Here is a 20,159-nt window from a genome sequence, read left to right on the forward strand (position 1 = left end):
AAACGTCACACATACAAGCGCCTTACAAAATGTGGAATCAAGTTTGACAGATTCCACACATTTGAGAATAAATCAACTAATAAAATGAGTGCAAGGAGACTTTGTTTTATTTAAATGTAGATGTTTTGACTTTTCTGCCACAACAGGACATTTTAATACGATTTTCTATTAATTCCTTCTAAAAATTCACCAAATGATGAGAAAATGTTAACAGCACACCCAAAGCTATTTTTTTTTCAGCCCAACGTGTTCAAAATAAGGACGACTGGCAACACTTTTTTCTTTTGATTTTGGGATTTTATCAAAATATTTTTTGTAGCACTGTAGGAGTGGTCAGAGCCACTGTTCAGCCTGAAGCAAAGAAAATGTTTGCTGAAAATGTCTGCACCCCCCCAAAAAAAAAAGAAAACCCCCATTTAGTTTGTTTCTGCAGCCGGGTCTGTCAGGTTGTACTGTGCACATACCGTGAGCAGGGGGGACTGTATGCAAAAGTTTTATCCTTCATTGTCAAGCGTACCAGTCGCCTGCATTTCTAGTACATTCCTACATTTCTCATTTTCTGCCAACAGCACGAAGTAGAGGGATAGTAGGATGTTTGTTAAGCTAGTTGGTACCTAGAGCTGTTTCTTCTCCAGCAGGCACCACCTGTCAACACACGGCACAGCGTGGCTAACCGCGCGTCCAAGCCTGCGTGGAGCAGCTCAGTGGATCGGTACATATAAAACCGTTGAATGGGAAGACTTCTTCCAGCCGAGTAGATCCCTGGACACAAACACTGGGAGCTTTGCGTGCCTGGACTGGTGTCAGCAAGCATGAGGGAAGGAGTCTGTAGTTAGGCCCACTTGTTTGTTCAAAAACGTGATCAGCTCTTTGCTAACGTTTGTATTTCAATTTGATGGCGCTTGGTGCGCTGAGTGACCCGTCGTTCTGTTTGTTTGGTTGATTTGGGGTTTAATTGTTTACTGTAAATTGTGCGATTCTGTCAGTGTTTTCGTATAGTGGAAATTATGGGCCCCAGCAACTAGCTACTTTAGCGATACCTTATAGATTACATAGTCCTACAATATGGGAGAAAATATACTTGCTGACACCAGCTTTATTGAGTTGTAGGTGCATGAAGAAGGATGCTGATGCTGGTTGCTGCGAGCATGATGCACACCGCAGATTTGCGCTGCTTATAAAGCCAACGTTTTTGGTGTGGGGGGGAATACATCTTCCTGGGTGGCCCACCCAAGTAGATCTATGTATGGGAAACACTGTTTACTGTATTGTTTTTACATCTAAATAGATATTTCTCAAATAAAGTCCATTGTCACAACTAATCGTGAATTCCTTTAAGACAGACTAACTAAAGGATAATTTAATCTGAACAGATGTAGCATAGAAGGGTAGAGGAGTAACTCTCCACTGCAATTATCAATGAGAATTTGCAACACATAGACTTCAAGAGGGTAAGACTTTTCTTCAGAGTAGTTACACCTCATCCTTCCTTGATATTTCACACAGAGGCCTTATCTGATCTGGCTAAAGACTTCAAACTAGCATCTTATTCCTCAATTACTGACCTGGGGTGAGGTCATACACTGGAGTCCAGGATAGCTTCTTCAGCAGCGCTGGATCAGACACTCGCAGTTCCACACATGGGTCATCCATGACCGTGAAACCACCTTGTTTTTGGTAGCGGAACTTAGCATTGCTGTGGTTACAATCGGCACCAGAGGCCAGAATGTAGAGCCGCAGGATTTCTGACAGAGTGCAGCTATCCAGGTCCAGCTGTTTGAGACCAGATCCCTGATGCAGCTGAGGCCAGGCTGCAGCCAATGAGGCAACAGCCGTCAGAGCTGACTGAGTTGGATCCGAATCATCGTCCAAAGCCTCCCACAGGTCTGCGGGTGGGAAACATAGAAACATTACGTATATCATTAGGATAAAGACACATGGGTGAACAAATATTTAGCGGACTTATGGTTCTTAATTTAAATCAAAAAAACATGAGAAAGCACTTCATGTTTAACTTGTTACCACATTCCTGATCTGAAACCATCAAGACGTGTAAATTAGGTGATCTGTAAAAAGTTCTGAGGTGGTGCGCTTATGACTTTTAGGACTTTGTTCCAAACACACAGTATGATCGTTTTAAAAGATGGATTTCAAAAGGAATAACAACCTACTACTCTTTCATTCAGTTTTGAGACCCTGCACAATAAACATGGCTTGAGCTGGAGCTGACTTTGACAGATTATTGCAGGTTAGACATGATTTCCATCGAAACTTGATTAAAAAGACTCAATATTCAAGCTTTTCACAGACATTGAAAAGCATCTGTAACAAAGTTTCGTTTACAGAATTCAATTAAAAAATACTTTACTGTTGGGGAACAGCTGGGTGTTTATCTATCCCTCAGGGAAATTAAATGTTGATGTAACTCATTTCGTCAAGGAGGGTATAGATGGTGATGGCTGATGGCAGGAAAGATCTCCTGTAGTGGTCCATTTTACACATTTTTGAAGAACGTGTTCAGCTCATTGGCTCTGTCCAGACTTCCATCTATCCGATCCTCCTCCTGCTTGAAGTATGTGATCTTCTTCATCCCTAACCACACATCTCTGATAGTGTTCCTCTGCAGTTTACTCTCCAGCTTCTTCCTATACACCTCCTTGCTGTCTCTGATCTTGACTTTTAGAGCTTCTGTATATTCTTCAATAACTAAAGAATTAAACAACCACTTCCATATCTTCCAGGGGTTACGGTTATAACTGATTATCAGGTAGAGATATATCTACATATCAACGTATTCGGAGTTAGATGTGAAACACTGGGTGATGCATCTGTGACAAACTGGAATAATGTAGGTAAAAGATCACTTGCTATGTTACTTGTTGCTAGTAAGAAAGCCATCAGAAAAGGTGGAAAGTGAAATCCTCAACCATTGAGGCCTGGATAAATCTCATACACAAAATATATGGTCATGGAAAAGTTTCTCTTTCTCTGGATGCACAAGGACCCATTTTACAAAATGGGACCTAGTATGTACTATTCTGGACTTAAAACTTTGCCTTCTGAATATTAGTATGGTTCCCTTGTATGTTCTGTGTTGATGTTTAATTTCTGTGTTGAAAAAATAAAAAATAACATACTAATGTAGAAACCATTCTGGACTGGTCAGTATTGATTTCTCTGTAATTGTGGGTCAAACTGTGACAACAACAACACTTTCTGGGAAGCTGCCATAAAGCGGAGCTGTCCAGTTTGTATATTTCTAACCTTCGGCTTGATCTTTGGCCACCTCCTCTTGCTCCTCATCCAGAGCTTGAAAAATGGCAGTCAGGAAGAAAAAAAGCAGCTCACACAACGGACCCTCTGGGTCAGTGCCAACCAGGGCCTCCTCCAGAACCTCTGTGGAAGGACAAAATCTCTTTTAGGCAAACCCTATTATCTGGGAATAAACCCTTTTTGTCAGAGCCAGACAAACATTGGCAGCGTGGACCAGAGCTATTAACCATGAAAGAAATTACAGTTAGGCCCAGAAATATTTGGACAGTGACAATCTTCATGATTTGGGCTCTGCATGCCACCACGTTGGATTTGAAATGAAACAGCTACAAAGTAATTGAAGTGCAGACTTTAAGGTTTAATTCAAGGGGTTGAACAAAACTATATTAAACATTGTAGCTATTTTTATACAAGCGCTCCTCATTTGAGGGGCTCAAAAGTAATTGGACAAATAAAAATAACCCTAAGTAAAATGAGAATCCTTTACAGACAATGACTGCCTGAATTGTGGAACCCATGGACATCAAACGCTGGTTTCCTCCTCAGTGATGCTTTGCCAGTCCGTCACTGCTGCTGTCTTCAGTTGGTGCTTGTTTGTGGGTCTTTCTGCCTTAGATGTTGTCTTGAGCAAATGAAATGCATTGTTGCTTTTGCATTATGTTATGGTTCATTGTCCATCTGTACTATGAAGAGCCGTCCAATGAACCTTTGCTGCATTTGGCTGACTGAGCAGAAAGTATATCCCTATACACTTCAGAGTTCATCCGGCTGCTTCTGTCCTTTGTCACATCATCAATAAACACAAGTGACCCAGTGCCGCTGGAAGCCATGCATGCACGTGCCATCACACTGCCTCCACCATGTTTTACAGAAGATGTGGTGTGATTTGGACAATCAGCTTTTCCAATTCGTTCTCCAAACTTTCTTCTTCCCACCGTTCTGGTACAGGTTGATTTTAGTCTCATGTGTCAAAGGAATGCTGCTCTAGAACTGGACTGGCTTCTTCAGGTGTTTTTCTCAAGTCAATTCTGGCCTTTCTATTTTTTAGGCTGAGTAATAGTTTGCACCTTGTGGTGAATCCTTTGTACTTACTCTCATGAAGTCTTCTTTTTATGGTAGACTTAGATACTGATACACCTACTTCCTGGAGAGTGTTCTTCACTTGAGTGGATGTTGTGAAGGGTTTTTCATCACCATGAAAAGGATTCTGTGGTCATCAATCACTGTTGTCTTCTGTGGACGTCCAGGCCTCATTGAGTTCACAAGCTCACCAGTGCACTTTTTTTCTCAGAATGTACCAAACTGTTGATTTGGCCCCTCCTAACATTTCTGCTATCTCTCTGATGGATTTCTTCTTTTTTTCAGCCTCATGATGGTCCGTTTCACCTCCATTTAGAGATCCTTTGACCTCATGTTGTGTGTTCACAGCAACAGCTTCCAAATGCAAACGCCACACCTGGAATCAACTCCTGACCTTTTAACTAACTCATTGATGACAGGTTTATGAGGGAAGAGCCCAGCAGCTTTGTTATTTATTTTGCAGTCTTCTGAGTCAAATGTCCAATTACTTTTGGTCCCTTGAAAAAGAGACAGCTACGTATTAAAGACCTGGAATTCCTAAACTCTTGCTCCAATGTGGATGTGAATACTCTCAAATTACAGCCGAGAGTCTGCACTTTAAGCCCATATTGATTATATAATTGTATCCTGAATAGGTTTTCATAAACAGCTAAAATAACAAAACTTGTGACACTGTCCAAATATTTCTGGGCCTAACTGTACGTTTTCCTATATGATGCAAAACACTGAAACCCACATCATGGAACTCGATATTTAGGCCACATCATACATGATAGTAACAAAGGTACACCCTCTGAGGTTTTTACATATTGGCACATTTAAAGTGATAAGTGCCTGTATTACCAAAGATTCTCAGAATCCTCTCAAACAACTAATTTCTTAGCCTAAAGATTCCTTCCTACGACTCTTAGTTAAGGAGTGATTCAGATAGTTGCTGAAAGCAACTCTAAATAAGGAAATGACAGTTTATCTTAGTGAAGAGCCTGGATGACCCCGTTGCTTGGTGTGACACTCCTTCAAGAGTTGTGATTATTGATAGAAGAAAAAACAAACAAAAAAACATCCAAAGGCGCTCCAAGTGATCAAAGGAGAGAATTTAACCAATTAGACTGGATTAAGAAACGTGTGTCATGATGATGAAACTTGACTAAATTAATTGATTGCCACACAGCATCAAAATGTTTGAATGCACCTTATTTCCACAACATTTTGATTTGCTTATTTATTTTTACTCGGCAGTCATTTTACTACTTTATCTATTTGATATGAATGTCAAAAGGGAGGAGATGGCATCACACAAGCAAACATCTAGATGACCATTTAGACTATTGACATTATCATGCAATACAGAAAATACTTTCACCTCTTTTATATTTATATATTGTTTGTAAAATTACTCCACTTTTTATTCATGATTATTCAATATATTTCCTAATATTTATTTATCCTCAATAAAATTATGTTACTAGAGCCTTTAACTCGTTGGGCCGCTGAAACGAATTAATTCCCCTCTATATGGATGATAATTTTATGATTGTTGAAGTTTATGTGCTCATTTCCTCCAACGTTTAAGTGGTAGATCAGCCAATCAGCTCTCTCTCTTTCCACCATCATCCTTGTTTAAGACACTCTTAGCCTCAGTAAAGGTCCTCCTCATTACCCTTTACATTTGTTCATTTTAGGAGCTCCCTGAATGCCTGGGGGCTTTGTGAAACACTTATCTTACAGAGATAATCTTACAGAGATAATCTTACAGAGATAATCTTACAGATTTTTCCTAAAATGACGTCATTAACAGCTACTTTTAGTCAGAGGATTCTTTGTGAATACAGGCACTGGTCTCCACCTTGGAAGCATAAATGCAAAAGAACTGCTTAGAGAAAAAAAAACACCCATCATTGAGGTGGCTCATGGCACTGGAGCAAGCACCCAATGTACGCGTACTGTTTGTCTTCAGTGTAGAACTTGTGCTTCCAACATTATGAGAGCTTTAATCACATATGGAACCAACAGAATATAAAGCCTTTCTATAGTCTGTTGTTGCTTTTACTGTTGGCTACAGCTGTTTTAAACATAAAATACACAAATGACTACACCTCCATAGAAAACAATAAACCTGCATTAACACTTCAACAAAAGACAAAGATAAGAAATTTTAGGAGAATAAAAAATAAATATCACTCAAAAATGGATAAAACTGCACCTTTGGGATGGAATTTATTAACCATTGCAATACCAACAATCAATACCAACTTTCTTTTTTCAACCATTTAGAGGCCACACTTTTTCCAAAATGAAAGAATAAAAACATATTTAGAAAGAAATGTTCTCACCCAGAGTAATGCCCTCAGGGAACTCGTCTTTCAAGTCGAAGGCCTCACCGAAAGCTCGCAGAAACTCTAAAACCATGAGAGCATCTCCAAAGAGCTGTGCAGGGAGACGAGTTCTCACTGGTATAGGAATGGGTAACTCCTGTAGGACAAAACGCCAATAATTAGCACTGCAAATGATACAAATAATAAATGTTGTGTTTGTATGAAGCAAATAAAGGAAATAAAAGCATCCATTAACTTCAATGTCTCTTACTCAAAGAAAGAGAAACATGGTCCTGCCTGAACTCAACGGCTCCTAACATTTTTATTTCAAGCATTAAAGCTGATCAAGGAAACCAAGTTACACTCTAGAAGATTATTAAACAACTCTGTCCACTAACCTCTTATTTCCTCAATGTAAGAAAATCATGTTAAGTCTAACATTAAATTACATTTATATTATTGATATTTAAATGACAATTTTATTATTATGACAAACTGTTCAAATGTTGAAACGATGCTTCAGATGGAAGAACAAACACACCATACAAGTCTCCATTTTGAATCAGCTTGGTTGCTTTTCCATTTCTTTCTTCTCCTGACACATCTACACTCAGACATGGTTCATTGAGCATGCTGGCCAGGACCTAATGGTCCCAAAGCTCCACGTTGAAGCTGCTGCATTCACCAACCTTTAAGTCTTCACACTCCATGTCCTCTCTGGGCTTGTTCCACAGCTTCAGCCGCTGAGCATATTTCTTCTTCTCTTCCTTCAGCTTCTCTCGTTCCTGCCAATCAGGTGATCATGTTGCAAATCAAAGACAGTCTCCTAAACTAGAAAACTGCCTTTAAAGCTTCAGTTACTCACCCTCTCTTTCTCTAGTTTCCTGCGCTCCCTCTCTTCCCTCTTCCTCTGCTTTTCCTCCTCAAACCTTTGTCTCTGCTCCTCCCTCAGCTTGTCCTTATCCTCTCGCTCCTTCCTTCTGGCCTCCAGCACCTCCTCCCTCTCTTTTTTCAGCTTCCCTTTCTCATAGGCTGCAGCACTCAGCTCTTCCCGCTTTTGCAGCAGCTTAAGCTTCTCCTCCAGCACATTTATGGACGGCGCCTGCAAATCAAGTTCACTTAATAAAACAGAGCCATCATGTTTCTTGGACATACTGCACTTTAACATTTCAGACTGAACAAATGTGATCAAACATCCTGCTTGAGGAGCTAAGCCATGTTAATGCCAGGTCCGAACAGGGCTGCTGAAACTAACACTTTGTAGCCTCCAGTTCAGATTTCTCTCTTATTTCTTTTCTTATCTTGTTTTATGTCTACAAAAGAAAAAAAATACAACATGGTTCATCCTATATTGCAGAGAAGGAAACATCATGGAGAATATCATTATTTGATGGCGGACCTTACGGCTCATCCAGATAAATGGCTGTAGGAGGCTGGAGAGGTCCAGCGATTGTCGCCTCATCGCAACAGTTCCATAAGAAATGAATGGAGAGAGAGTGTCGTCACTCCCCATGTGTCAAGCCCATTAAGATGTGCACACATGCCGATTGCCCAAAAGGCTGCACTCACATCCATCTATTGAGCTCAGCAGTTTTAACTGTGCTTGTGCCATTGTCAGTAGTGATAGTGACAAGGACCTCTTTCTTGATGTCCACTGCAGACAGCATTGTGCTTAAACCTGGTCCGACCATCTCCGTGGTATCGGCAGGAAACTATACCGTCTTCAGCACTCTGGTCCTCCGTTTCGATTCATCATTGATATAATATACAGTCAGACTAATGAACGGGTTCATCGCACGAGTGAACCAGAGGGCAGACGTGGCAGCAACGTATTTAACAGCTGACCAAAAAGATATCTCATCAGGTAAGTGTCATGTCTGTTTTGTTGTTACTCAGACTGTGTAACCTGACTAAAGAATGTGTGAGGTTTTAGGTCACATGACACATTCCTCTGAAGTTATAGAGGCAACTTTATTAAAAAGGTACCCTCACATGCTCAGTGCTGTATATTGACCTGAAAATAATTGAATATATCCCAAATTAAGGTAATACTTGCATCAAAATGTACATGCTGCTCCTTTAATATTATTAGATATTAACATTATATAGGAGAACAAAGTGTCTAACGGTAGAAAATGAACCTACTGCACATACCTGTCCAGGGGAACCATTAGAGTGGGGGCTGAAGGGGAAAATGGGGGGCTCATCAGGGAAGAACTGAGAGAAGGTCTGCTCAGAGAGCCTGTACTTCTTCACTGTGGATGGCTAGAAAAAAAGAGATCAGCTTTAACTGGTGTGAGTTACATGATTATGCAGCTAGGGGGCGATCAATTTCCTGTAGAACAGCTATACGTCATGTAGCTCCTACCTTAAGAACAATGCTTCCCTTCTGCGGTTCACAATTCTGCTTGAAGAGAAGTTTCAGTTTCTCTCTTGATAGAGCTGTTTTCTTTCGACTTACAAAAAGAAAGAAAAAAGAAAAAGATTAGCAACTAGTTTAGAATCCAAACTAATGATTATCTATCAGATTTGTGATTTTTGAGAGCAAAATTCCCAGAGATCAGTGTGGAAATTATTCTGGCAAACTGCGTCACCAAATGGTCCAGCTCAACCAGGGTAACTCCACATAGAGACATGCAGATGGTCAGCTGAATAAAACGCCATCAATAGTCAACAAAAGTCTATGGTGGAATTGGAGACTGCTAATATCCACAATGATAGCGTTACATCCCAATGATAAACATTTTCATTTGGCCAGGTTTTCAATGTTTTCTCATAAACACTAGCCCTTTTTTCTTCGGTTAGTGGTGCAATTCTCTACAACAGCATTTTTACACACAAAGTGAAATTGTCCGAGAAGAAGCTACTGAATCTGATGATTTTCAGCTTGATCAGCCCAATCAGTGAACACATCACACTTAAGCATCATCGGTTAGATCACAACACCCTGGAGTGGATGTGTGGAAGAACACTGACAGCTAGTCCTTTTTAGTTTTGGTGAGGTGTTTCTAAATGAAGTCATATTGAGCACAGGACAATGAGAAGCCATTTTAAAAAGGAAACTATTTCCCTAAAGCACGTTGAGACAGCTATGTCGTACATTTGCGGTGTGTAACAGCAGCACTTCATAGGAGATAACAGGAGGGCTGAATGGTGGACATGTTGGATCCTTTTGGGCTTTCAACAATTGTTATGGGACAGGCTGGATTTGGAAATGGGGACCTGAAATTAGTCACAACCATCTATTTGATGCACCTCTAGTTTTGTAGTTTCAGATACTGTACTATAAATGTTCCCACAGTAACAAAATAACCAAACAGTAAATGAGTATAGCGAATATCATCAATTTGTTTTAAATATTAATTGTGCAATAAGATTCTTACCTGATTTGACTGGCTTTGACTGTAAAAGGTTCACTGTGTTTCTCCTTGGCCATCCTTACTCTGTAATTAAATGCTGATGGATGCAGGGGCCTCTTTTTTCCACTGACAAACACAAACAAATACACATTACACTTGACTGCGGGTGCATTTCCTAACAGCACGAGTTCCTTCTGGATAGACATCACCAATGCACAACAGAAACAGCATAAGAAGAGCTGTACAACATTTACTGCCACAATCATGTACATTTATTTCTACTTTACTTTTCAGTACGTGACTGGAAAAATTAACCAGTTCACAAACCTTTTTTCTAATACATAAACTGATTCCATTTTAATCACTGCAGACATAAAATAATGCATCTTAAATTTGAGCCAAATCTGGATCTGTTCGAGCTTCTTGGCAGAGCCAAAACTGGTTAATATCAAAATCCCTGCCCTGCACAGACGGGTAGTAAGGAGTTACATTTAAAGTTAGTCCAGTAACGTTGTAGCAGTGCAAAGTACTTTAAGAAAATCAGTTTTACTACAACACACTTCTCCTTTTTCCAATAGAAATATTATTTGGAACCAACACGTCTTCTACTTAAAAGGTCATAGCTGCAATATTTTCATAAAAAAGAAAAAAAAGAAAAAAAAGAAAAAAAAAAAAAAAGGTATAAACCCGCCAAAAGTTTTGATAGGTGCAAAATATATAAATATGTACTTCTGTTAACAATAACAACATCGACACGAAAGGATTCTGCACCAGTAGGTTGAGGCGGAGTTCAGGCGTTGCCAGATCAGAGTAGATGTGTGATAGCGCTGAGAAATGGCTTCTTCTCACCGTTACATTTCTCAGATTCAAGAGGATCAAAAATGAAGCAAAACAGTTGAACATTAATCAAGCTTTTGAGCGCTGGTGCCGACTTAAGGAAGCAAAGGGGCTCAGAAGCCACGCGGAAGTTGCCACTTTCCCTCAGGACCTTAGTTAAACGCGTGCTAATACTAAGCATTAAGCTAAAGCGACTGGACCTGGCAACCGGCTGGCAAACCGTACAGTTGCAGTACGGTCTCATCTTGATCAGCATGCTTTCGCCCGCGGAGTCAATGAGGAGCAGTGGAATTATGTGAGCAGTTGAGTCTGATGTTTATTAGCTCTTCTCTGGTATGAGTTACCAGAGAGGGAAAAAAAAACTCTGCTCCTCTTGTGTGTGGCGTCCCACAGGCCTTGATTTTAGGGCCTCTTCCATTCTCTCCATTTATTCCCACATGGTTCCATACTGCATGGTATGACCTTCCATTGTTAAGCAGATAACATTCTGTTTATGTCCCACTGACAAAGTACTTTGTGCTATACCACTGATTTAGCTCCCTGATTAATGAAGAAGCTTCATTTTTGTCATTATGTGTTACCATGATTATGTGCACTGACCGACAACACTCCCTGACAAGCTTAAAGTGTGCAAATAGTCCTTAGCATCTAATAGACTTGTTTCTGAGTCAAAATGTCAGCTTGCAGTCCCTTTACAGATGATATAGATTACTGTGCAGTTCAGTTGTACGAGTGTATCAGACAAATGCACCATTGTTTGCTACACTCATGAAGGCTGAACTGATGTAGTTTGGAAGGCTCTCACCTTCCTATAACTCAATGATAGTAAAACTGAAGTAATGCTTTTTGGTAACACAGTTGGAACCCTACCTGTCGATAAAGGATCCTGGGCTGACAACACTAAGGCTACCTTCACTAAACCTGTGGTTACATTCCATTTCTAGATTTAAAACTCAGATAAGAGCAGTTTTCTGACCAAGCTTTTACCATTTGAGGCAGTTGGCTGAAACCAAACCAATTCCTTCTCAAAGGCACTTTGGGATTGTTAGTCATGCCTTTATGACCACTCACGTTGATTACTGCAATGCAAGTTATGTAGGTTAGTGGTTCTATTCCCCAGCCCCAGAGGATCTAAAACGCAACACCCCATCTTTTAACTCGCACAATATGAGTACATTACCCGAATTTTAGCTTCTCTTCACTGGCCACCGGTAAACTTTAGGAGTCATTTTAAAATGCTTTTTTTGTTTTTTGAAGCCCTACATGGTCTTGCCTTATCTTACTTTACCTTTCTGGGCTGTTCCACTGTTATAAACACTCCTGTTCTCTCAGGTCAGGGATCAGTTGCTCCTCAGAGCTCCAAAGACTAAGCAAGAGCTTAGGGGGGGAACCGTGCCTTCTCAGTTGCAGCTCCTAAAATGTAGGATAATCTACCACTTGCAAATTAGACCTCCTCTCTGTTTTTAAATCACCTAAAACTCACCTCTCAGCTGAGACAACTTGAGATGTTGATCTTTACTCCATATTCTTGCTTTACCTGTTTTGTATGATTGCTCTTACTCCTATTTTATGTTTCTTAATTATTTTTTTCTTTTAAGCTGCATAGCACTTTGGTTCGATATGGTGTTTTAAAGTGCTTTAGAAATAAAGCTGGATTGGAAAATAATTCGATGAGATGCTTGTTACTTAATAAGCTAGTTAAGGTGGAGGTCTGGAAGGACTAAGCAGTCCCAGAAAGACAGACAAGGAATCCCTCCAGGGCAGCCATACGGTCCACACACAGGTATGTCGTCAGTGAAGCTCAGCAGCAGCAACCCGCAGGTCAAGACGAGACATTGGGTACCGAGCCCCCACGACCCCACCACACCACCTCCAGCTGCACAGGCCAAGCCCAGGACCCAGTGCCCCGGGGCGGCCCAAAGCCCTCAACTTCCACCCCTCACATTAACAACAGTAATGGCATCAACAATTAAGTACCAAGTATCAAATGTGGGAATTTGTACACCTTATACCCAACTACACAACAGATTAATACCAGAAGAAGAGAGGTACAGGAAGCACATCATACACAATCATAACTCTATAACATAACTCACAAACATAACTCTATAACATCTTAAAGCTGCACATCCTCAGGTCAAGAATGGCAGACAGAAGTCCAGCCCGTTTTAAATGGTAAATGGATTGTACTTGTACAGCGCTTTAACTAGTCTTGATGACCTCCAAAACGCTCCACACTAGTTTTAGTCATTCACCCATTCACACCCTGACGGTGGTGAGCTATGTTAGTAGCTACAGCTGCCCTGGGGCAGACGGACAGGTGGTGCCATACACCGGCGCCACCGGGATATACAACAACCCCTTGCAGGCAATGCGGGTGAAGTGTCTTGCCCAAGGACACAACGACAGAGACAGCCAGAGCGGGGGATCAAACCGGCAACATGCCAATTGCAGGACGAACTCCCTAACCTGTACGCCACCGTCTCCCCGATATTGTGCCAAGGGTCATCTCCCTGCAGCACGCAGAACAATCTTACTACATTGGAAACATGCTCAACCTTCTTTTAAGAACCTAATCCTCAGAGATAATATATGATATGATATGAAATAGGAAAAGCTAAGACAAAAAGCAGAGCCCGCTGTACACTAGCGGGCTCTGCTGCAAATGTTGATCACATCTAATAACATTTTCCTGCCTATACATACCTCAAATAAACCCAGTTGAATTTTTATGAATCATATAGGCCAAGGAATAAATGTGACGCCACCTGTCAATCAATCCTGGAGGCTTGTCAACAACTGACCAATCAGCGATCACAATCTGTCCCAAAGTGAAATACCCCCTTATCTGCTTGAGCTGCAGACCCGTTACCTCACACAACAATGTTGGGATTTTGCATCGTGGTCGGAGGAATCTTGTTATAAACATCGGTAATAATAGTTAAACATCGTTTAAAAGTGCAATTCAGACACTTGTAATCCTGAACGTTTAGAGAGTGGAATGCAGTTTATTCCTTCCCTAAAACCTAAAAGGAGCCCATTAAAATTTAGAAGAAGCATAAAGGCAACCTGAGCAGCTCAACACAATCAATGTGAAATACAGCATGTTCATCTGTACGAAGGTAACTGCAAGCAAATGTTCAATTTGTTTGTATGCTAAATGGTTAAAGGGCAATGCTTGCAGCTAGTTCTGCTGGGTTTTATGCATTTTGGATGCATGTTGCAACTTCTGACTGCATAAACTGAGTCTTTGTCAGTTATGATCAGTTGACAGGACACTGATTTTGCACAAAGTGTTTAATAGTGTAGCAGTAGCAGTAGTAGTGTAATTAGGGCTGGGCAATATATCAACATTTTAAAAATATCGAGATTGTCTGAAAAACAAATATAACAAGACTATATCGCTATATTTAGATGATCGATGTTGCATTAAAATGATACCTTCATGTATTCCAGTAAGTTTTTTTTTTTTTTTTTTTTGGGGGGATTTTTTGCGGCTCTAGTGGCTCGCTTTTTCCGAAAGTATGCTGACAGGAAGGGGGGTAGAAGAGGGGGAGAGACATTCAGCAAAGGACCACGGGTCAGATTCGAACCCGGGTCGACCGCGTCGAGGACTAAGGCTGTGTATGGGTCGTGCTACCTGCTGCGCCACATGCGCGCCCGAGTAGGTTCTTTTTTTGCCGTTTCTTATACTTATCTACAGCGGTTTGTTAAAAAAAAACGTGTCTGTGAGACATTTGGGATAAAGCTTTGATTCAGATATGCCTTTTTGTGAATACTTTATGAAAAGAAAAACAAAGATGTATATCAGTATTGGGCCTAAAAATATTGAGGTATTCTTGGTCCATATTGCCCACTATTATAAGTGTAATATAAAGTTTGCGCTCCTAATACAGAATTTCACTGTACATTCTTGCCATGGATAACTCGATGGCAGCATGAAAACATCTACTGCAGTAACTATTTGAAGCTACTGATATAATTTAAGCTGGGGAGGCTAAGGTTGGCATTTAAACTCAGGCTTTATCACCGATTTTCCTGCGGTTAACTTGAAATAACTTCAATGACTTGGTGAACATTTTTCCCCCTGTCTTGCCTTAATGTTGGCAGTTAAGGCAAAAACGCCTCACCAAAAGCCTGTTAACCACGTGAGCTTCACTACTGCTGCCATTACAACTTCTTTGTTTGTCAGAGGTTAGACCTGTCTGGGGTGCACCTCTGCTTGGGTGGAGCGATCTTACAGTGGCCGTCATGTCAGTAGTCCTGCGCTCAAATAAATGCGGGGTGTACAAGTGGCTTCAGGTGGTTTTTGATTTACTGACCCGTTGACCTGTGGCGTGCGACTGAGGAAGACATCACTCTCTTCGTCACTGTCACTAATGACAATGGTGTCGCTGTCGGCTGGTTTGCTTTGGCTGGGAGTGGATGGTGCCCTGTTTGCAGTGGAGTTAGGTGACAGCACCTGCACGATCTCGCACACACGTCTGAAACACACACATCATTCACCTGCATCACAGCTGATAATAGTCCAGTAAGGTGGGAAAAAGTTACTTCCGTTTATTGCACCTATAGATTCATTTAAAATCTTGCTGAAAGTCAAAACGGCTCCTCAAAGCTGGTTTTGAAGGGTAAACCCAACATTTATAAAAAGGTGAGAGGCATAGCTATTAAGTTTAAGACTGATAACAGTACTACATGAAATATCACAATTCAGATTCTTTATTCATTAGATACAGGTAACTACACTAATGCTAGCTGAACAGGACTAACAGAAGCAGTGTTTAGAATCAGAGTCGTAGCATCTCACTATCATAGCTTTACGTGACGGTGACTGCTGGAGCCTGAAGATGAACGGGAAAACTAGACTGATTATCTCTACCTGGCTCCGTTGCGTCCGCTGACATCTACTATTTCTCCAGGGAAGAAGCGGTCTTTGACAAAGGCGTAAACGTCCTCGCAGAGCTCCGACAGCCTGCAGTGGCGGCTCAGAGCGGCCAGGTGGAGCATCGGCACTACGAGGGCCTGGGGGAAGCTCTGCAGACTCTGCTTCGCCCGTCGCTCGCTCTCCACGGCCTCCAGGTAAGTGAGGCCTGCTCGGCCCGTCAGCGCACAGCTCCATACTAGACTGTTACAAAGGATGGTCCTCTCAAAGAACTCGCTGTGGGACGAAGGGAAAGAAACACAGTCTGACTCACACAGGCGCCGTGTATGCAGGATAAAGTTGGCCTTTATCATGCATTGCCCCACATGCAACAGGTCCGATAGAAACACAGAAATATCACACAGGACGGATTCAAACTGAGAAATGTGCAGAACCTTGGTGATCCAACAACGCAACGGGCATATAAATCTGAATTGTTGAAAACAACTTATAAATGCAATACAACCCAATAAGGTCTGTATCTAAAACCTGAAAAACTAAATATATAGAACTCTTATTAGCTTTAATGATAAGTCTTTTTCTGAGGAGGACTGAATAGAGAGCCAAGAACTAGATGGGCAACATCCTACAAAGTGTTGGCCATCCAGTTCTTGGGTCTCCTTTACATCAGTTGACAGGAACGTCTGGTCTCGTCCGTATGCAACACAATGCTGAGCTCAAAGGAGAAATATAGAACGGTCCTTGGACATCATGTTTTACATCCAATACCAAGAACACTCGTAAATCAATGAGGCTGCTGAATAGCTCGAAGAAAGATCTAGATGTCTCCTGGCACTGCTAAGGGTCAAAGCATGAGGTTTTGGTCACCATGGATTCCATATTAGGCACTGGCTGATTACCTGGTAGAACCAGGTTTATAAAAGTTCTGGACTCAGAACCACTAACCACTCAACTCACTCCATTTCAAATCCTTGTCATGAGACTCCAGAGAAGGTTGGCAGAAATGCCCCACCTGTCGCTTCGCATTGCCAGTCAGCTGGCTTAAAGAAGACTATCCTACTCATTTCCCTTTACTTAAAACAAATACAGCTGTTTTTCATTTTAATCTGCGATTATTTTACATTTATCAATAAGACCATCTACTCTATCTTTGTGCAAACATGACGGTTTACACTCCATGTTAAATTAGTGTGGAAATCTCAACTCAAGCCAGTACCTGGTGTTGGTTTGATCTTTAACCTCTTAACACCTGAAAACTTTAGTCCAAACACAGGCTTTTAGACACTTAAAAAAAAAAAAGGTTAAACAGATCAGTTGATCTTCAAACATATGTTTGATCAATTGTCAACCTGATTAACAGAGCTGTCAGTAAAAAGAAAAATATACCTCTGAAGAGAAACTGATCATTTCAGGCATCAAAACATCTATATTCAGACTACAATTATTGGTCTTAAGTCTTTAAGCAGCGTTCTAAGACTGAAGATGCATCTATAGCAGCTGACATAGACAAGACATTTCACAGGACTGGGGATATATAAGCTGCTGATAGGAACTTTAAAAATTCCATGGTGATCATTGGGACTGAATCTGGGCATTTCCATTTGTAAATTATGGCCCACTTTCAATTGTATATTTATTAAAAGAAACTAAAACAATAGAACTTATAGAAATAAACGGTCCACTTGTTAAGTGTCCTTTTCATATTTTCTCTGCTATATATATATATATATATATATATATATATATATATATATATATGTGTGTGTTTTTTTTTATAAGAGCTGCCAATAACCTTGTTTAAAAAAAGAGTCAAGTCTTACAAAGTGCGTTTGCACAGATGATTAGGACTTGTTATTGTGTTATACCTCATGAGTTTGTTTTGTTTTTTTAGTTCTGTAGCACCTCAGCGAATACCTGGTTTTCTCTACCAATCCTTTCAGACAGCACTGCAATACAAGTTTGCGTATTTTTGTGGCGTAACGGAAATCCAAAACGAAGAAAGACATTCTTATCTGCTGCCTGTCTGACTTAATGGTTCAGTTTCACGACGCATTGGGTTTTCACTCAGAACTTGGAACCTGAAATGAACAGAAAGGTCCCCAGAAGTGAGACAATCGGATGGGAAAGTTGTAGGATTCTCACAAACCCTTTACTCAAAATCCAATATGGCTGCCTTGTGACAGTCACAGTTAAAAGTTTCTTTGATTACAAAAATATTCTTAAATGTTTTTCGCAAACCGTATTATAGAGCCTTGTTTACGGACCATGAGCTAATGTGTTTAAAAGTGCAAAGTGTATCAAACTACTTCATCATTCATTTGTGCGGTTAGTGGCAGTTGTCTTGCTCACTACATCCCACTGCTTTCTGACCCTGGAACTAGATCGTGACTAAATTAAGTTTGATATCGTTCACAGAGAGGCGCCATTAGAGGATATTTTCGCAATTATTCATACAAGTGCCCTTTAAGTGTTTGTGAGAGGCGCAGCGTGACGATGTGAAGTGCAACAGAGACCGAACCGTCTCTGTGGGCTAAACTCTCCGAGCTAAGCCCTGATAGCTAACCAGGCTACAAGTCCCTTTAGCTAGCCAAGCGTACACCTGCCCCGCTCCTACAGCCTCGAGGAGCGCTTACTGTCTGATTCAAACTACAATAACCTACCGTCGGAGGGCCACTTAGTTAAAAAAAAAAAAAAACACTTTTCATTTGATTTTATAATAAAGTTAGCTTTTATGTTTTGTGTGGAAGTTTGACTGTTAGTCGTAGAACACTTCAAACTTACTTCAAACGGTTTTCGGAGTCGAGGCGGCTACTTACTCGTAGGTCCTGAAGACTTCGTGGGTGATTTTACAGAGAAACACTTCTTCCTCCGGCCGCAGATCGGCCGGAGGTTTCTGTCGGATGAAGGGCTTTCTGTGGAGCAGCGGCATCTCTTCGCTCCGCTTTCCACTCTGAAAGAAAGAGGAGCGAAACCGGGTCACTCTCCGCCACCAATTCAAAACGCCAAAACTCCAGCGGAACGTCTCAACTAAAAGCCCAGAGGTGGAGCAGAGCCCCGGCTAGAAAGTGGCAGAAGCCCGAAGAAGCAGCGGCAGTGAGGAGGAGGAGGAGGAGGAGGTGAGCGGGTCTTTTGTTACACGCGCCCATAATCCTGGCCGCATGGAAACGCTCCTCTTCATTATCTCCCAGCCGACACACTCAACTCTGAGCCAAGCCCGACACAAAGCTCACAACTTCAGTCTTCGACACCCAGTACGCCGAAAAAAAGCCACAGAAAGCCAAAGAAACGGCCGGTCATTACCAAGTTGTGAAACGATGAAGCGATAACAGGCGGTCCGAAACGAGGAGGAAGAAGTCCGGGCTAATCCGTCTCACTGGCGGCTTGTTGACGAAGTTTTCATCCACTTCACGGACCCACGGTCAGCTGGGAAATTTCAGTGTTCGCCTACACTTGTTTTATTTTTTTTTTTAGTGTTAAGAAAGGGGAAGTCGGCAGCTAATCGTGCAACAGCAGGGTGCACTTTCGTCAAGTCGAGAACAAAGTATTCCTTAGTTCTTTTAAACATGTCGCACCACCTTCGTGAAAGAGTTTGCACGTTAGAGAAGATTTTTGCACTTTTTTTGCTGGTTATCTCTCTTAGTTTGGTTAACTTTCAATCATTTTGACAAATCAATAATAAGATAGGGGCGAAAAAATAAAGTCTGAACCCTGCCAATGATAGTAATTATATAGTATAATTAGTAATTACAAATTATAAACAGAACCGACCCTAAAGAAAAGTAGGCCATTAGGAGAATAGAATTTGAGGACCTGCTTCCATTTAGCTCATTAGGTACCACTGAGCTTTATTTGTCCATCCTTGATTTTTTTTCTTCCTGTTCTACATTTAAAATTATTTTTCTTTTTCCCCCCCAGAATTGGCTAGTGAGGTGTCCATATCTTAAATTGACGGCAGGAGAGACTACTTATGGGTAGTATAATTGAGATCATAGAATTATAACTATTTTATAGCAATGTCTCCAATCATTTCCTAACTACATAATCTCACATTTTCAACATGCATCCAACTGCATTGTCGAAGTTATTTCTAAGTTGTTTCATATAATCTTTTAAATATAATTTTACTTTTTGACTCATTAGTAATTCTTGTTTTATATAAACTGTTTATGTGATCACTTGGTGTTACTTCACTGATAGAAAGCATAGGTATATGTTCTAGACGTGTATGTTCAGTGTTATAGAATAATTTTTATTGAAAGAAAAGTGGAATGATGCTAAAACAGCAGTAATTAATGTCTTTGCAAATGATAAAAAAGGAGCCCAGTTTATGAGAGACCAATCTGGCAAAATATGGCCGCTTTTTTTTTTAATTGATTTCCATGTCTCCACATGGTGTTTGTAAATATTGTCACA

General features: G+C 40.9%; 1 protein-coding gene across 2 annotated transcripts in view; it reads right to left on the reverse strand.

Annotated features, from left to right (window-relative positions):
• Nucleotides 1-19,191, reverse strand: part of baz1a (bromodomain adjacent to zinc finger domain, 1A) — a 42,354-nt gene extending 23,163 nt beyond the window's left edge. For both annotated transcript variants that reach the window (XM_021307134.2, XM_012879700.3), the window contains exons 1-12: nucleotides 19,047-19,191; nucleotides 18,563-18,696; nucleotides 15,744-16,022; nucleotides 15,187-15,348; nucleotides 10,052-10,153; nucleotides 9,037-9,124; nucleotides 8,823-8,933; nucleotides 7,534-7,770; nucleotides 7,358-7,453; nucleotides 6,687-6,825; nucleotides 3,265-3,396; nucleotides 1,566-1,886 (exon numbers count right to left, since the gene is read on the reverse strand). In XM_021307134.2, the coding sequence (XP_021162809.2) occupies nucleotides 1,566-1,886; nucleotides 3,265-3,396; nucleotides 6,687-6,825; nucleotides 7,358-7,453; nucleotides 7,534-7,770; nucleotides 8,823-8,933; nucleotides 9,037-9,124; nucleotides 10,052-10,153; nucleotides 15,187-15,348; nucleotides 15,744-16,022; nucleotides 18,563-18,675 (1,780 nt within the window). In that variant the 5' untranslated portion in view covers nucleotides 18,676-18,696; nucleotides 19,047-19,191. The remainder of the gene's footprint in view (nucleotides 1-1,565; nucleotides 1,887-3,264; nucleotides 3,397-6,686; nucleotides 6,826-7,357; nucleotides 7,454-7,533; nucleotides 7,771-8,822; nucleotides 8,934-9,036; nucleotides 9,125-10,051; nucleotides 10,154-15,186; nucleotides 15,349-15,743; nucleotides 16,023-18,562; nucleotides 18,697-19,046) is intronic.
• Nucleotides 19,192-20,159: the final 968 nt, after the last annotated feature.

Source organism: Fundulus heteroclitus, chromosome 19 (genome assembly GCF_011125445.2).
Source record: "Fundulus heteroclitus isolate FHET01 chromosome 19, MU-UCD_Fhet_4.1, whole genome shotgun sequence".
NCBI lineage: Eukaryota > Metazoa > Chordata > Actinopteri > Cyprinodontiformes > Fundulidae > Fundulus > Fundulus heteroclitus.